General features: G+C 42.0%; 1 protein-coding gene across 10 annotated transcripts in view; it reads left to right on the top strand.

The window, feature by feature from the left end:
* The window catches only part of LOC144018051 (uncharacterized), a 267,738-nt gene that overhangs the window by 13,235 nt on the left and 237,716 nt on the right, over positions 1-16,787 (top strand). For all 10 annotated transcript variants that reach the window (XM_077520152.1, XM_077520147.1, XM_077520146.1 and 7 more), the window contains exon 3: positions 5,713-5,767. In XM_077520152.1, the coding sequence (XP_077376278.1) occupies positions 5,730-5,767 (38 nt within the window). In that variant the 5' untranslated portion in view covers positions 5,713-5,729. The remainder of the gene's footprint in view (positions 1-5,712; positions 5,768-16,787) is intronic.

Raw genomic sequence — 16,787 nt, 5'->3', positions numbered from 1 at the left:
ATTTTGTATGGGCTAATTATTGTCAAGGCATTTGTGCAGTTCAAGAAACCCTCAACACTAAGCTCAAATACTTGATTGGATCTTACAGTTCCCCTCCAAGACGCATTGATTGCAACTGTTGAAAGTCATATAGTATTCATCAGGATAAATCCACGCAAAGCTAAACATAGCTGTATGTAGCCTACTGCTTACAAGAGTAGACAGAAAATCAGGATGGCGAGACAAATTGCTTCTCCTATTTTTGTCAGTATTTCTTGCTTTCATTTGCTGTTCTGTGCACTCGAGGGTCCATTGATTGCCTGTGAAGAGTGACATGGGAAAAAAAAAAAAACACTGAAAATAACCCAGGAAACTAAAATACTGAGCATCAATCCAATGTCACAGACGTCAGGTTAAGCTAAGTCACTGGCGAATGAAGGCATGGAGATCTGTGCTGCTGACTCGCGTCATCTGATGTTTACTTTACCAAAATAAAACCCATCTGTCTTCAAAGATATTAGGTAGCGGTACTTAAAACACCACACAACCATTTGCTGTACTGTTTATCCCGATGAGAGTTGCAGGAAAGCTGACTTGGGGGCTTGAGAGGAAACATCTTAGCATGACTAAAATGATCAAAACATTGCTAAAATGAATACAAATAATTACAGATGTTAGCAAGTGTTTTTCAGTACAACAAATAAAAATAAGCAGCCCTTTGTACTTGGACACGGGACATGACACATTGTAAACCACCACCACCACCGATGGGAATTGGTGGTTTACAATTTGTACAATGGGTGGTGGTGGTGTAAAAATAATGTGACAATTATGTGATGTCCAGTAATACTGTATCCAGTGACCTATTGTCAGACTACTAGAGACAGAGGAATCTCATGGCTTCACGAAAACAATGCCTCCATAAAAAAGACAGTATATATTTTTTGGAATCACTCTGGAGGAAAAAGTCTGCAGTCCCATATTTTGTCTTCAGTCTTCCATGTCCTTGTCTACTCTACCTTTAACCCTGTGAACCTCAAACCATCAAACAAGCTACTGAAATATTAAAAAGAGCAGGCATCTTTTGTCATCTCTAGCCAAGTGTAAACTTCCTGCACTTGTCAAGACGCTTGACTCAGCGACCAAGATATTTGCAAACATAATTACGAGAGTGCCACTCAGCCTCATGCAGACCTTGGTGAAAATTAAACTGTGCCAATCACGCCTTTCTCCCCAGCCAGGCAACAGGCAAGAAACCTGAGCCAGGTATTTGTTCGGGGAAATCGTGTTAAACACCGCAAAGCTGAACGACAACCAAGGGCATCGGATCCAGACGCTCTGTTCATTAATTAATTAGCTTACAGGCCATTGAACTCATTTGTTTTTTTTGAGAAACAGAAGCTGTCGCTGAAACACTGCAGAGCCTGGGACAGGTTTTTGCGGTAATTGTCTTGGTTGAATTGCGCCGGTCTGCACCACCTGAGCCCAAACTGCCGGAAGGAACCTCGGACGACCGGACATATGTGGCCCCCACGATTCACAGCAACACCTGTAACGTCAGCACCGCAGCTGTCTGACTCCACACGACGCGCCTTTCATCATTTACGAGTCTTACAGGACAACATTTTCAAGATGAAGAGGAACCCGAGGGACGCGAGCTAAATCAATTAGCCGGCCTTGACTTACTCCTCGCATATCGCATCTGCAGACAAGTGGAGTGAGATAATTCACCCCTTACTCCTGGGACGCGTCTGCCAACACGTCGCAGGAAATATACGAACGAGAGGAACGGTCCAAGTTGAGAGACGGCATGCAACTCCTCGTTGTTTCTGCCACGAGCCAAACATTCGAATCCCACAGGAACGCTGATGCCATATATTCCGCCCACAAGATCTCTGCTGCTGAACTTTGTTTGAAGAGAACTTTTCAGCTACAAGGGTGACATGTAGCTGGTGAGTTGGAAAGTCAAAGTCCACATAGTTTCAGACATTCAACGTTACCTTGTCGTTTTTTTTTTTTTTTTAAACCCTCGTTATTAGGGACCAACTCCCAATGTGAATAACAAAATTTTCAAGTAAATAATACCCTGCCCCCAAAGGATTTTAAAATTGCAAAATTAATAGATTAAACCCCAAATATGTCTCAAACTATGATTCCAAAGCATCTCAAATATGGAGTAATAATATCACTTACTTTCCTATTTGCCCTTTTATTATGTCTTTGATTCAGTGATTCATCCATCCATTTGCTTAACCGCCTGCTCCTCATAAGGGTCGCGGTGGTGCTGGAGCCTATCCCAGCTGGCTTCGGGCAGTAGGCAGGGCACACCCTGAACTTGTTGCCAGGCAGTCGCAGGGCACACAGAGACGAACAACCATCCACACGGGCAAGCGCACCTAGGGACAATTCGGAACGCCCAATTAACCTGACATGCATGTCGTTGTAATGTGGGAGGAGACCGGAGTACCCGGAGAAGACCCACGCGGGCACGGGGACAACATGCAAACTCCGCACAGGAAGGCTGGAGCCTGGACTTGATCTTGCTTCCTTTGTACTGGGAGGCGGACGTGCTTACCACTCAATCACCGTGCTGCCCTTGATTCAGTGATTCATTTATCATAAATGTTTTTTTCTTTAGTTGGATTCTTACCGTGCCTGACATAAAGTATCTAGCCATTAACAGCTGATCGGCTGTTAACTTCCATTACAGCAATCCGAACCTTTCTCTGTATCGTCTGAAGAGGTTTAACAACCCTGTGTTCTAGTCATCCCCTCCTGTTGGACCTCTAATGCAATCTTCCTCTCGGATCATGTGGCCAAAAGTGAGCTACTCCTCTGCTCACATGGTGACTGATATCCTCTCTTAGTATAGGAAAAAAGGATGGATGCATAAAAATTTTGTAGTGTAGTGGGTTTGCCTATGACAAACTGCAAATCTGCAGGGGGTTTTGCACATCTGATAGTAAACAGCCCATTTGATTAAATGTGTGCTCAGTGCAACATTAGCGATAGTTTTCAGCGGCTAACAGGGCTAGGGTAGAAGTTGTTCTTTATACACTCCCACTATGATAGAAAAACCATTACAGTGATCTACTCTCACTACAGGTGGCAGATTAAACTGTTGACTTATTAATGACACCTTTTGGTTTAGCTTCGAGCATCTTGATTTTTAGTATCTTCATCTCATCAATGTTTCTGCCAAACACTTTCGCAGTGCATTTGGCTATTTGCCTGTGCGTTGTTCCCAGCTAAATTGTCAAGGCAATTATTAAAGTGATCAACAAACACTGTTTTCGCTCCATTTGGTGTGAATTTGTGCCACCTTATTTTCTTTTTCCTTCGCTAGTCTGTGCAAAATAACTTTCTTCCTCTTTACATCGTTCTGATAAGTAAGAGATGAGAATGATGTCGCGGGGTTTGCGATGTTTTGGTATTAGTTATTTTTTTACTGAACATGAAGTGAACCAGACAGGAAATGGACTTTGTTTACAGACCCATAAACTCGGCTCATTCACACGTAGCTCCGAGAAGTTTATTTATTTATCATTTTTTGAGAAATGTCGTGATAAAAGAGACATTTGGTCATGATAATTGTGGTATATGAAATGTTTATACCTTGAGTGCCTGCGAAAACCATGTTCATAGGTGTATGCACAATACTTTTTAATGTTGCCTTCTTCCCCATGGTTGCAAAACAAAATGAAAGCAACGTACACCAGAGTTCTTCGCTGGAAGCGAATATTAAACAAAATATTCACGTACTTGTTCTGACACATTGTAATTGAAGGTACATAAGATAAAGCGGCCCCAACCTTAGTTGCTGCCAAGGGCGCACGCCGCCTCTGAAGGCAAATCTTAGGCAATCCTTGAGACTCATTTGTAACGAGCCAGAAAATAAATGAATAAATAGACCTGCTCGTCTTTTGTTTCTGCCGCGCCGCCTCGATTAATGGGATTTTCGACCTCTCTCGCACACAAAATGTAAGTGAAATGTTTAGAAGGCAAAGACGATAAAAGGTTGCTGAGGGTGAAGGGAGGAGGATAGATGCTCCAGGAGGGGAAGCTTCATTTGTATGCATGCTGGGCTGCTTTGGTGGACTGAGATTTTGCACACTTTTGCCTATATTTGTGCTCATACAGACTTCCTTTGCATATAATGGTTAAGGGAAGAAAAAAAAACCCGGCATGCTGTATCTCTCATTTAACACATCACATCATGAGCCACTAAAACAGAGAATTTCTGGAATTCAAAATGGCAGAATGTTAAATTATAAATATGCAGTGTGTATTAAATTGAATTTCCCCTTTTGGGGAAAATTAAAGCTTCTTCCTCCGTCAGCTCGCGGATGTCTGAGGTAGCCAGGGTCAGAGGTCCCATTGGAAGATGTTTTTGCGGCTTGCGCGTAGAGCAATATTTGTGCTTATCAGCAGCGCACTGCAATGTCTTCATCACTTGGACTGGGACAGGTTGTGCGTTATTACCTCAGCCCTAGGCGACATCTTGATGTTTCGGCTCCGGCGTTGAAATATCAGCTAATAAGATTTTTGCATGGAAAATATTCCGAGATAGATTTTGCGTTAAATTAAATCTCAGGAGACTAATTGCTGCGTGGCAGTCCCGAGGCCATGTACTGTGGAACTCTGCTGCTTGCGTCTGGAGGTACGACATAATTAAGCTACCATTTGCGGCCTCCTGTGTGTATTTGACTAGAACTTGAAGAAAGTCCAGGTAGCTTTGGAGAAGCTATTTCCCATCAACCCCTCATCCCCGGGCACCTCCTTTAACAATGTTCTATTTTAGGTCTCCCAAATGCAATTTGTTTGCACAGCAAATCAGCGGCCATGAAGTCAAACAAAACGTGGCCGCTGTGCAAATATTTGTGCACACGCAAAGACGGTACGCAGGTTTGCAGCACCAAGCGCGCAATCCCTAAAACCCCCGGAATAATTAGCTCACCGTGCTGTTTGCCTTTTGATTTATTGCAAGCTCAAAAGTACCACCTGTCACATCAGTTGAGGGATGATGCAAATCCTTGGCCGAGATTTAAAAAAAAAAAAAAGATATCATGCAAGATTTTGGAACCTGCCCACCATGGATTGCACCTGGTCTGCCAGCAGCGTGGATTTAGATGCCCTTTCCAGACAACACAGCCTCATCATCAAACTGCAGACTCCGTGGTTGACATGCACATTCATATAAGAATTTGTGAATGTCTGAGGTTTGTGGTTGTACAAATCTGTTGTTGTTGCTGTCTTCAATAAGGTCATGGATGGGGAATGTCTTGTTCTCTGAATCTGTTGCGTCATCATCAATAAGTCGGGTTCACATTACTTGAGCCTTGAAAGTGCCATTTCCACATTCACAGCTAGTCCAATAAACATGAAAACGATTAACGGGAGACTGAACGGGAAGTCTGGCAGGTCACCTTTCAGTGCCCCGAGTCTCTTAGATGAGAAAAAATAAAATAAAAAAAACAAGGAAATAGGAGGGGGGAAACAAAGGTCGAGCTCTACCCCTCTAAAGGAGGGCACAGTATGAACCTGGAAAAAAAAAAAAACTCGCACAAAGCCACATAATGAAATGCATTACAACAGATTTCTAAGCTTAATAAAACAATGATGATCATCATTGTACCTGTTTTTTCTTCATTTTAATTCTCCCAGGTCGCAAACAATCAATCAATCTCAACCCGTAGTTGACTTTACCTCTATCTCTGTCTTTTTCATTCTTAGGTTGTGTCATCATCCGGATGTTGGGGAAAACAAGTAACAAGCACATTCTGACAAAGTAAGTAACATATATCTGTTTTCAAATGTAGGGCGTAAAAGTAAAAAGTAAACACCTGCCATGCAGACAAGTCACTTGGCGGAATGAGCACATGAAGTGATACTATCAATGAGAAAGAATCTTCTCTAAAGTTCACAAACTCTCTGGGGAACTTCAAAAGTGAAATCAGAGGCATAAGTGGCCAAAGATCCCGAGATAGCACTTCTTTACTTTGCTGATTGTCACTATTCAGGCTCCATGACCCTTCATGTGATTGGTGGCAAGTGCTTGTGGTGGCGGCCGGGTATTGGCGGCCATCTCGATTGGCTCCCGGCGAGAGCGGACTTGAGTAGGCCTCACATTGATTACAATTGTTAATCAAGAATCAGTACCATACACTCCAAAAACGAGAAGGAGCACTCGAAAGGAAAGGAAATGCTCCAAAATACTGTTCCTCATCAGCCGCTCAACTTGTACAAAAATTCACCCCTGAGTTAAACGCTATACGAATGCATACTTGTCATCTTTGAGAAAGAGCCTTGAATAAATGTTGAAAAGAAGACGGTTTGCGTCAGCAGCCTTGTATCGACTCTTAAGGCTGCTGGGAACAACATAAAAAATGCGCTATTTGATAAGACAGTCCTTTCATTTCGTTTTAAGGCCAATAAATAGATTTTCAGCTTTTATAAGCAAATGCATCCCTGCAATGGTCTCATTTTAGATCAGGGGTGTCAGGCTCATTTTTCTTACGGGCTACTTTAGATGTAGTTATGGCTTCCCTCAGAGGGCTGTTGTTATAGTGAAACCAAATAAATGTTTAATGGTCTCATCGCATCATTACATAATACAGAACAAAAATAGATGACTAGTTTTGAAATCAGAAGTCAAGGATTGTAGTTTGTTCAATTGTTTTTCAAGTTACTGTAAAAAGAGTAACAAAAAAATCTTATTACACATGACCATTTAAAATGTTAGTATTGATTTTAGCAAGGGTCATGGAAGTTGACACAATTTAAAATGATGTGGCGGGCCAGATCTGGCCCCCAGGCCTTGAGTTTAACACCTGTGTTTTCGCTGTTCCCGTGATTACACAACCATAAAAAGGGCATCCATCAATAATGATTACCTCTAAAGATCACGATTGATATTTTTCTTACGTACTTCATTGCCACCAGTTACTGGAAATCAGGCTACTTTGAATATACTTGCTTTAAATGACATGGTGGACGTGGAGGGATTTTTACCGCATTTGTCAAATGCTACGCTTCCCCTCACTTCAGGAAACAACCTGTTTCAATAAACAAAACTTGAGCATCTGACCTTTTATTTAATTAGGACCTGATCGTAAGTGGCTCCTCCTGAGCCTTCATGAATATTTAATCCATTACCAACTTCCCCTTCTGTTTCACAACAACCCGTCACTACTACACAGCCACAAAATGTTTTGGCACTGTCACTCCTGCTTGGACTTGCACTAATGAAATCTCACCCCTGCGATCTCACAGAAACCAACGTCTCTGTGTGTGGTTTTTGTCTGACACGGCTGCTGCGCCATTTGTAAGACATGCATAAACATTAGGATCACATAGTGGGGAAAGAAACGTGAACTGCAACGATGCTTCTGTGACACGGAAATGTTGTTTCCGTATTACTCGGATTACATACAAACACAATTTTTTTTGTATGTCATCAACATTAGTAAATGTCCATTCTTTTATTTTAATGAGCAATGTTTATTATTTAAAGGAAGAACCAGTTAGTTACTTTTAAATAATCTGTAGCAAAATATATAGTAGACATTTTGAATCAAATAGGAACAATATTTTGGAGTATTTTTTTCTTTTTTCTTAGTGGAACCCACCCCCAGCTATTTACAGAGCGTTTTTGTGCTGTTTTTGAAACCGTCTATTATGCTGAAAGAGGCCACAGGGATTGGTGTCAAGGAAGTATGTTGAAGTGATACAGATTTGTATGTCAGGGAGGAGCTAAATTTAGCCGGCGTGAGTATTTGCTGTATGTGTATGTACTCTTACAGTGGATATTTTGTAAATCCAATAATCTCTGAATTCATTTTTAAGGGTAATGTAAAATGTCAGATGTAAATACTCCCAATTGTTCATTTGCTGCTCAACTGAGTTGTCTATTGCTGTGTTTGTCACAGATGCTACATTTTTTTTTTTTAACATATGCCACTAGAAATCTCAGCTTGCATTATCTGACCAGCGAATGGAGACTGCAGTGGATAGCAGAATGGGGGTATATATGCCGCGGAAGAGGCGGGACTGTTTTTGCACATCAGCTTTGGTTCCGGTTCGGTTTGCGACGTGTGGGCTGCGTCAAAATACTTGTGCTTCCGACTTTGTGCCCCTCGATTGCGCGTTCGCAACCCGGACCGGAACCAAACTCGTGTGCAAAATCACAGAAGTCGGAAGTCCCGCCTCTTCTGTGGCATATGCCCCATTGCTATGACAATTGTGTGATTGACGAACACACGGCAAGAAACAGGATGGGACATGCATGATATCGGGACAAAATAAAGTTGGCGAAGTTAAAAAAACAAACAAAAAAAACCCACAAAAAAAACAGTACTGTCCCGGCCAAAATGTGACATCTGATCACCCTAGTCAAGATGAATGTAGTGCCACTTATTCCAATTTTCACAAAATCTACAGTCTCAAAATAGGTCTGTCAGCGATCGGACTTTTTGGCCCTCCTGCTGTCTCAGGGTCCAGGGTCCTACCCTGAGTAACCTCTTCCTTGGCACCAACTGACGACCCCGCCCTCTTTGCCTGCATCATGTTCCTTTGCTGCCCCAGTTCAATCACCTTCGACCCAGTCTGTCTTTAATGGCGTCTGGACATTTTGAGGCGCACCTGCGCTCTGGAAAAAGGCTCTCCTCTCCTAAACCGGTCCCGCATTGTGCGTGTGTGTGTAAATGTTGGGGAGTATGTGTGTTTGAGCATGCCTTGCAGCTTCCCCCTTACCGCATCCCCTCTCCTCTGAGACCTTGAACGGTTTTTGGGTTTGTTTACGAGCTCGTGTTGGGAGCGTCCGGAGGAGCAAGAAGGCGTGTGCCAAGAAAAGCATATGGCACTGCTGGGATGCGCACACCTGCCTTTGGAGCCCATTGGAGAGCACTCGCTCCGAATCATCAGGAATTAAAGCACTTTAATCACTTCACAGACAATGTAAATTCATTTCCTCGGTGGTTCCCGTTTTTAACGCCCGAGTGGGTGACTTATCTCTGCTGTAATGAATCCTGTCTCACCTCCAACAACCCCGACGACATCGCTTCGATGCTATGAAACTACCACAACGTTCACAACAGTCCCAATACGCCCTAACTACCCTTAACTCTCCCGACATCTGTACCTTGCCACATTCTGTGATGCAGCACGGGGAGTAATAAACAATGTCAACAAATAGTTAGCATACAGCACTGATGTAATGACTCCCTCTGAGTGCATCTGGTGGATGCTTGTGGACAGTGAGCAACAGAAGCCACATTTGACAGGAAAAAACAAAACGATAGCTATTAATCGCTGCCATTGTGGACAACTAAAATATTATTAGTAGGAAGTATTTTGACATTTTAAAATGCGTGACCGGCAGGTAAACTGCAAAAGCCAGCTTCCAGAGCAGGCAAGCTTGAATAATGGTGAGTGCATTGTCTTGTTTACCGCTATTGAACTGTCACCCAAGATAGCATTTTAGCATTAGCGATTTGAGATAATACATCCATCATGCTAATGGAAAGCACAAGACCCCAGAGATGGTAGTGACAGTTTTAAGTAGTGGCAAGCAATTTCAAGTGGGGAAAACCAAAACACTTGCGCAATTCAGAATTGATAGTAGAGGGGAGTTGTCTTAAAAGCAGAACTGTATAAATTGGGTTCTATCATTATGCATTCCATTCAGGGCCATCTACACATTGTACTTCTGCTTACTTCCTGCTAGTGATTTAAGCCCGCCGTTATTACCAAATCCCTACAAATTAGGTTTAAGTGAATATTTCATAGTGTTGTGTTATGCCGATTGAATTAATTGGGTTCCTTTTCTTGTGCACTTGCCTGCATTTTTCACTGTACTAGCAAAAAAGAAACAGACTTCTTTATTAAAAAATTATCACCGTTGTTATGAGAAGTAATTCCAACTGATATTGGATCCAAGAAAAAAGCCCTCAGGAATCCAAGCAGTGGTACTTTTAAGAATGTATTTCTATTCACTGTGGCTTCAAATGAAAAAACAAGCAAAAAAAAAAAAAAGAGCTGCTCCAGGTTCTTGTTGTGAAACTTTGTTTGAAAACCTCCGCGGTTGGCATCCCGCGACTAATGCGTTGCGACGGCATGAGTGACAGTCAGGCGGAGTGCCACGGAAAATAGACGCAAGGAGATGAAAAGCGGGGGGGTGCGAGGTGGCAAAGGATGGGAAACATCCATAAAGTTGTTCTCAAACTCTTTTATTGAGGTTATATTAGTGCAATCTATCAGAGATGTACTGGAAAATCCATAACCCTCCAGTGGAATCCCCCCTCGAGTGCACTGTTCCCCTTTTATGAAGTGCGGCCTCATGGCGGGCTGGCATGTCGCGGCCCGGCTCATTTGTCACGCCGCGTGACACGGATTGGCTGTGTCAGAAACACACACTCGCCGAACCGAAGGCAGGCCACTACGGTGTTTATCCATCACCATGTCATGTGACCAGTAGTGAGAAATTATTCTACTGTACTGATTCTGAAAAGCAAGCTGTTCCCCGTCCATCATTTTTTTAAATGTGTAAATAAATGACACACCCGGCAAGTGTAATTGAATGATTAAAAAATCATAAAAGTACTGTATATAAAGAGGTTTTATGTGAAGAAAAACAATCACACCATTCTCTCGCTGTGGGCATGTCTGCTGAATGCACTAAAGCCACGCCCCTCTGTCAAATTATCAATTACATACCACTGCTATGACCTATAAAAATGAATGCTTCTTCACCAACATCTTTCTTATTTATAAAGTTTTTGATATGATACACCACATCGTTATAGGGCTTCTTCTACCTTCTCTCTGTGAGGTGCGTGCACTCATGGCAGACAACAAAGCACTCTAAAGCAGTAACAGCAGCCCTAAGCCCTTGTTTACATGATGGCTTTCAAGTAAGGCTTCCGTTACCCCCACTCTTCTGCCATCTCTCTGTGATGTTCGTGCACTCATGGCTAACAATGAGGCACTCAAACCAGCCATGCCAGTGAGCTATTTCAAGGGAAGATGCACATTTTGGGTGTAGGCATAGCTAGCTAGCTACCTGACGGCACATTGCAATCGTGCTGAATAACTGCGGATGCAAATGAAGGTGTTCAAGCTTTTGAGGGGGGACGACTCATTGCGGACTCCCTAAAATCAGGAAAAATGAAACGGTTAAAAACAACTTGTCATAGATCCACAATTGAGTACTACAAAGCTGTTAAAGCAGCAATTATCTTCAAACATGTATAACGTACATATTTCGATTAGTTTTTGTAGTAGATTGAGTCTTTTTAGGCAAGTATCTGTTCTCCTATGTAAGAACAAAGTGTGAGCACTTTTGTTTCTTCTGCCTGTGAGATGCTCTCTGTCAAATAAGAGTCAGCGCTCTTACAAATTCAGAGTCTGATCGACGAAGTGGTGCCGCCGGAGGACACAGGCCGGGGCTCGTTATCACGTGTTTGCATGAGGGAAAAACACAAGATTACGATCTGGATTGTGTGTTTTTTATTTTTTATTTTTTTTATATATGCTTTGATTCCTGACATTGCAGTGTAGAAGAATGAATTGCAATTAGAGCGCATTTATCTCACAGCGTTAAAGATAAGACTGTTCGTCTTTTCAGACAAGTGTCATACACGACTTGCTTACCAATGTTTTGTAGCATTTGCGATTTGCTGCAAGTGGGCTACACAATGCTTTTAACAATGTTGAACATCTTAAACACAATTTCTAAATATTGACACAACACAACACAAGTGCCCAAAACTTCCGCAGTGTCATCCCAGAGAAAATTAGCCCCAATAACAGTTTGATTGACAGGAGAGTAAGTGAACAATTCTCAATTGGTACTGATCAGGAAGTTAGCCATTTTGGTTGTAGTAGACATGTTTGCCAAATTCCAGGGCTGATAACTTGATACACAAATGAATTTGTCTGAATGAGCCCTGATCAGATGGGAGATGCTAATGTGGATGAAGCATGGTGTCAATGTTTGATGATTTTGAGGATTCACCATGGGAATCGCTCCTGCTCACACCTATTTTGCAAAGAAAATTCATTTATCTTTTGCCGGCGCCAGCCTACGTGGGACGGGCATGGCCTCAAAGTCATCATTTTTGAGGATTCACCCTGAAAAGAGGCATGCCAAGGCCCGTTCATCGCTGCTTGCAGCTTTAATTTTCCTTGTAATTTCTCTTCTTTCACGCCTTCACCTTCCCGCAGCTCGCCTTCTAAAGCGAGCGGTGCGGAAGACAAAAAGAGCTATCAGGAGGACTAATGGCTGTTTGTATGGAGTGTGACTAGCAGAGCTGTCTGGCTCTGCCTTCCAGTGAATCTCGGCTCGTCAGAAATCAATTCCCAGCGTCTGCCTCGGGGCGGGGGGAGGGCTCGCCTGTTATCATCAAGAACTTGCACGATAAATAGAGCGAATCTCCCGGTGAGCCCGGTTATCCCCGACATGATGGCGTGTAAATATACATGTAATATACGTGTATGTGCGAGTACACCACTATCTGTATCTGTTAAACCATCTAAATTATCTATCTGTATTCGGATGGGACGTGGCCTAAACCTGAAGTGGGCGTGGTTTGATCGTAAATACATGGGGCTTACATCGGTAGTAATTTTTTTTTTCGTCAATTTCACACTTAAAATAAAAGGTAAAGTGAAATTGATATGGATTGCGCAAAAGTTATAATTTTTGTGGCTATGGATAATAAGGAATTATATCCGAGTTATGTTTGTATCTGGAAAAAATTAATTATCCGTACCGTTTATTCACGTTTTACGAATATCCAGTTCATCCCTAACGAATAAATAAATAAATACATACTGTACTGTACTGTACTTAAAATAAATAAATAAAAAACACACGCAACTGTTTATTAGACTATTCCTTGACGGTGGTCCCAAGACCTCTGCCGGTGCCTTCGAGGTTCTGTTCGGCCTCCACGTGGCTGAACAGCTGATGGATCACACAGTCTGTTTCATCCTTGCCTACTTTACATTTTCCCGCAGCCTCATTACCAGCTCCTGCTTGGCAGTGGAACTTGTTTGCGGTACGCGCTCGTCGGCTAAACACTTCAAACAACGTGCGGGTTTAATAAGCAACAAAGCAACGGCACACCTGAGGGTTTTTTTTTTTTTCCCCCTCCTCTCATTGTCTCCATGGGAGTCGCTTATCCTCCCTGCTTGGTGCTCTCATGACATTGGACGTCTTAGCATATTTTTGCTGGCGTTATCCCCACCTCACCTTCTAAATGGTAAAACAACAAAAACAAGACACGAAAAAAAACACACACACACACAAAAAGCTCCCCTGTCATTGTAATTACCAATTTTAGTGGCGCCGCTGTCACCGGAGAGGAACATTGTCAGGCAAATGCACGGTGGATTTACGACAAATGTTAGAATAATTGAATAATTATATACAATCATCTCTGCTTTGGTGAAAGCACATCCGGTACTCTTTTGAACATTTAGCAGCCTTGGAACGGTGATTATTACACTGGTCAAGACACATTTTGAATGGTTTTAAAGTAATTTGATGTCGCTGAATCCGAAAATGGCATTGGTTTTTATACATTGCCGTTAGATTTGGACATGTTTATGATATTGGTATTCTCTTTATGCTCCAACTTTGTTGAGGCTATATCTGTCATTTTAAGCATCTCCTTTCATTTATGATGCACTGTCGCGAAAGGCGACAATTGTTATCGCAGAGCCTCTTCTGTTGGCAAATCATGTTTCATGTGACCCACCCCAAAATCAAAAGTTGGCAATTTTAGCATTAGCATAAATCCAAAACAGGTGAAATCAAAGCACAAACAATACTTCTATTAATGATTAAAGTACATTTCGTAATCTGTCAAAGCACATTAACAATCAATTCATTGTCAAAAAATATAGATATCTGAAAAATTTGAGCCAGTCCAAGGAAACGGATGTCATTTTTTAACACAGTCGTCCAAAATTACCCAGAAACCATTACTTTTTTTTTTTTTTTGGCCAGTGTTGTTCAAACTTTACATAAGACAAGCCAACCCCAAGAGATTTGCCGCATCCCCTCCAAAAAGAGCCACGAAATATAGAAACAAAGATTGTTCAGCATGTACTGAGCAGGGTGTCAATTCAACAAAAATCCCTCCCAAAAAATGAAACAAAGCCTTCTCTCTGTTTTACAGTTGTGAAAAAAAGTCAAATGTTCTATTTTGAACATCTTATTTCAATTCTTTTTTTTTTTTTCTTCTTCAACTCTGATAATGAACTGTTAGGCGTAGCTCTCTGAGCCGTTCCTAAATCGGACTAATGTACCAGAAGAGGCTGTGGCGTGCGATCAGATGGTGGAACTGCATGTGGTTCATTGTCTGGGGTTATTTTTGTACTCCAATCCAAGAATCTGTCCACAGTTCGTCGTTGCGGTCACAATCCGGTTTATGTCTTGTGTGACAGCAGCTGCCGGGTTAAATCAGAAGACCGTGTGTACTGTGCTCCTTTTGTTTGCTCTTTACAACCTCAACACGTTCTTCGGGAATAAAACAACAAAATACTATACATCCCTTCCCCTGTGTTTATTCCGATAGAATATTTAGAATATTGCCACAACAGTTTATAAATTGATTACGTTACAAGAACAAAATTTATTCCTAAAGGCCTTGTAACACCAATCTGTCGCACGCACCATTTGACTGATGTAAAAATCACCGTCATAACGTCATGGTCGTTGGTAGAGCGGCTCGGGGGCGTTTTTGCGTTTTTCAACATGTTGAATCGGCATCGGACATTCGATCACTCTTACTGGCTGTTAGCTAGCGAATCAGCGCACGGGACAACGGGAAGTGACGGACACGGAAAAAACAATAAGCTGAAAAATAGAACTAAATTATTAAAATACTTTATTCCTGTAGTACTACACCTTTTGTTCTACGAAAAAAGTCTGATTTAAATCATGCAGGAATGTCAGATTTATGTGACAATATGTCGCGATCATGCAAGGCCTTTTGATAGGCCCAATAGGAGTTATTGGATTATTATGTTTGATTTATTAGCATGTTAGTCACCATATGTAGCTATTGGCACAAGCTACGGCTCCCGAGGTACCCGGGTTTGAGAACAACTGCAATAGATGGTACTGGTGTCCCTAATAAAGTGTCCTGAAACAGTGTATAATCTGGCTTGTTGGAATTACTCTAATTCTTGAGGTTATTTTTACTTTCTAATCATGAGCGAAAAGCCAACCCAGAATGATTTTGTTGTTTCTTTTTTTTGTTTTTGTGCAGAGCTTTGTTTCCTCACCAGCCCCAACATTGTAACACACTTTGCCAACATGTTCCCATCTTGCAAACATAATGACTATCTGTGGCTCATTTAGATTTGGAAAAGAAGGCGACGCTGCTCGAGCGGATTTAATTACAACCCTGCCCAACGCCATATTGTAAGCCACAAATGTAGCCAGCCCGCCGCTCCCCACCCACCGAGAGAGGAGGGCAGGTGCGCCATTCGGCTATCATGTTAGCGGGGCCGTTGGATAATCAATTTCGTCAGTGGCGTTTTCTCGCTTTCCCAGCCTTCGTGTAACAAATACATGGACAAACTTTATGAAGATGAAACACGCGAGTCACATTCAGCCGCTCACTAATCTTTGAATAATTTCTGTTAACAGTATCATGAACCTGACATTTGAGAGCCAAAAAAACAAAGTAGGATACAAATTTAAACAGATTTTATTGACTAGACAAGCCTTTCCCAAGCTTTTTATGGTGATCTGTTTTTTTCTTTTTTGAAGCCCTGCTGACGAAACAAAGAACTAAACCAATAAAAATTGTGTCAAAACTAAAATATGAAATACTGGAAAGGCTCCTACTTGCATCAGCGTTGTTTATTGTACAAATTGTTCTCATGTCCACCTCCTCTTTACTGAAACAAGCATCCGAGAGTGTACGCTGGTATTCAGAGAACATGCCAGGTGAAAAGGGCACCTATGATGGACAGAATCTATTTTTGATAGAGATGGAAATATAAATCAACCCTTATAGCGTCATTAGAGCAGTAGTATTTTTATTTTTTTTAAATAGAGGGATTGGGGGGTATATGTGGGGTTGATATTGTCAAGCATTGTAATTGCCTGCAGGCTGAAAGCGGGGTCACGACTGCAGGCGAGCCGTTACACGCTGGCAGCACAACGCAATATTTCTCGCTCCAAGCAGTCATCCTCTGCGGTCTCAAACGTCATACATCTACTGCGCCACATTATTACTTACAGCATGCACCTACACACACATCAATGTGTCTTACTCACACACACAAAAACACAGAGTACCGACGAGAGGGAGTAGTCATAAAAAGTTGTATATTGATCCACTGGGGGGGGGCCTTGGTTTGCCTTAAAACTCACCAAATTCAGCAAGTGTGTATCTTTGTAAAAGTGTATTTTTGATATACCGGACAAGATCCCAATCATGGAAAAGAAAACGAGCCCTCACTAGTTTGATCAATTGAAACAAAATTGATTGGACATGTCAATCATAACAGGATGCACAAAAAAGTCGCAAGAACCCATGAACGAAACTGAATCGGAAGTCTGGTATTTTTGTTTGAAGCGGCCATTTGGGCCACAATCCAGGCTTTTGTTCGCCAATGAGGGAATTCAAAGAAGTCTCAGTCAGAAGCAGACATTCAAGGTACAGTCGCTATAAAAGTATTCAACACCTTGGCTTTGGCTTATTGAGGATTCATAGAAGAAAAGGTTTGCAAGGGTCTGTTCATTCTTTAATAAATATTGTTGTGGTTAACAAACCAGAAGTCTTGGC

The sequence above is a fragment of the Festucalex cinctus genome, chromosome 4, assembly GCF_051991245.1.
Source record: "Festucalex cinctus isolate MCC-2025b chromosome 4, RoL_Fcin_1.0, whole genome shotgun sequence".
Taxonomy (NCBI): domain Eukaryota; kingdom Metazoa; phylum Chordata; class Actinopteri; order Syngnathiformes; family Syngnathidae; genus Festucalex; species Festucalex cinctus.
This window is presented reverse-complemented; position numbering and strand designations above follow the sequence as displayed.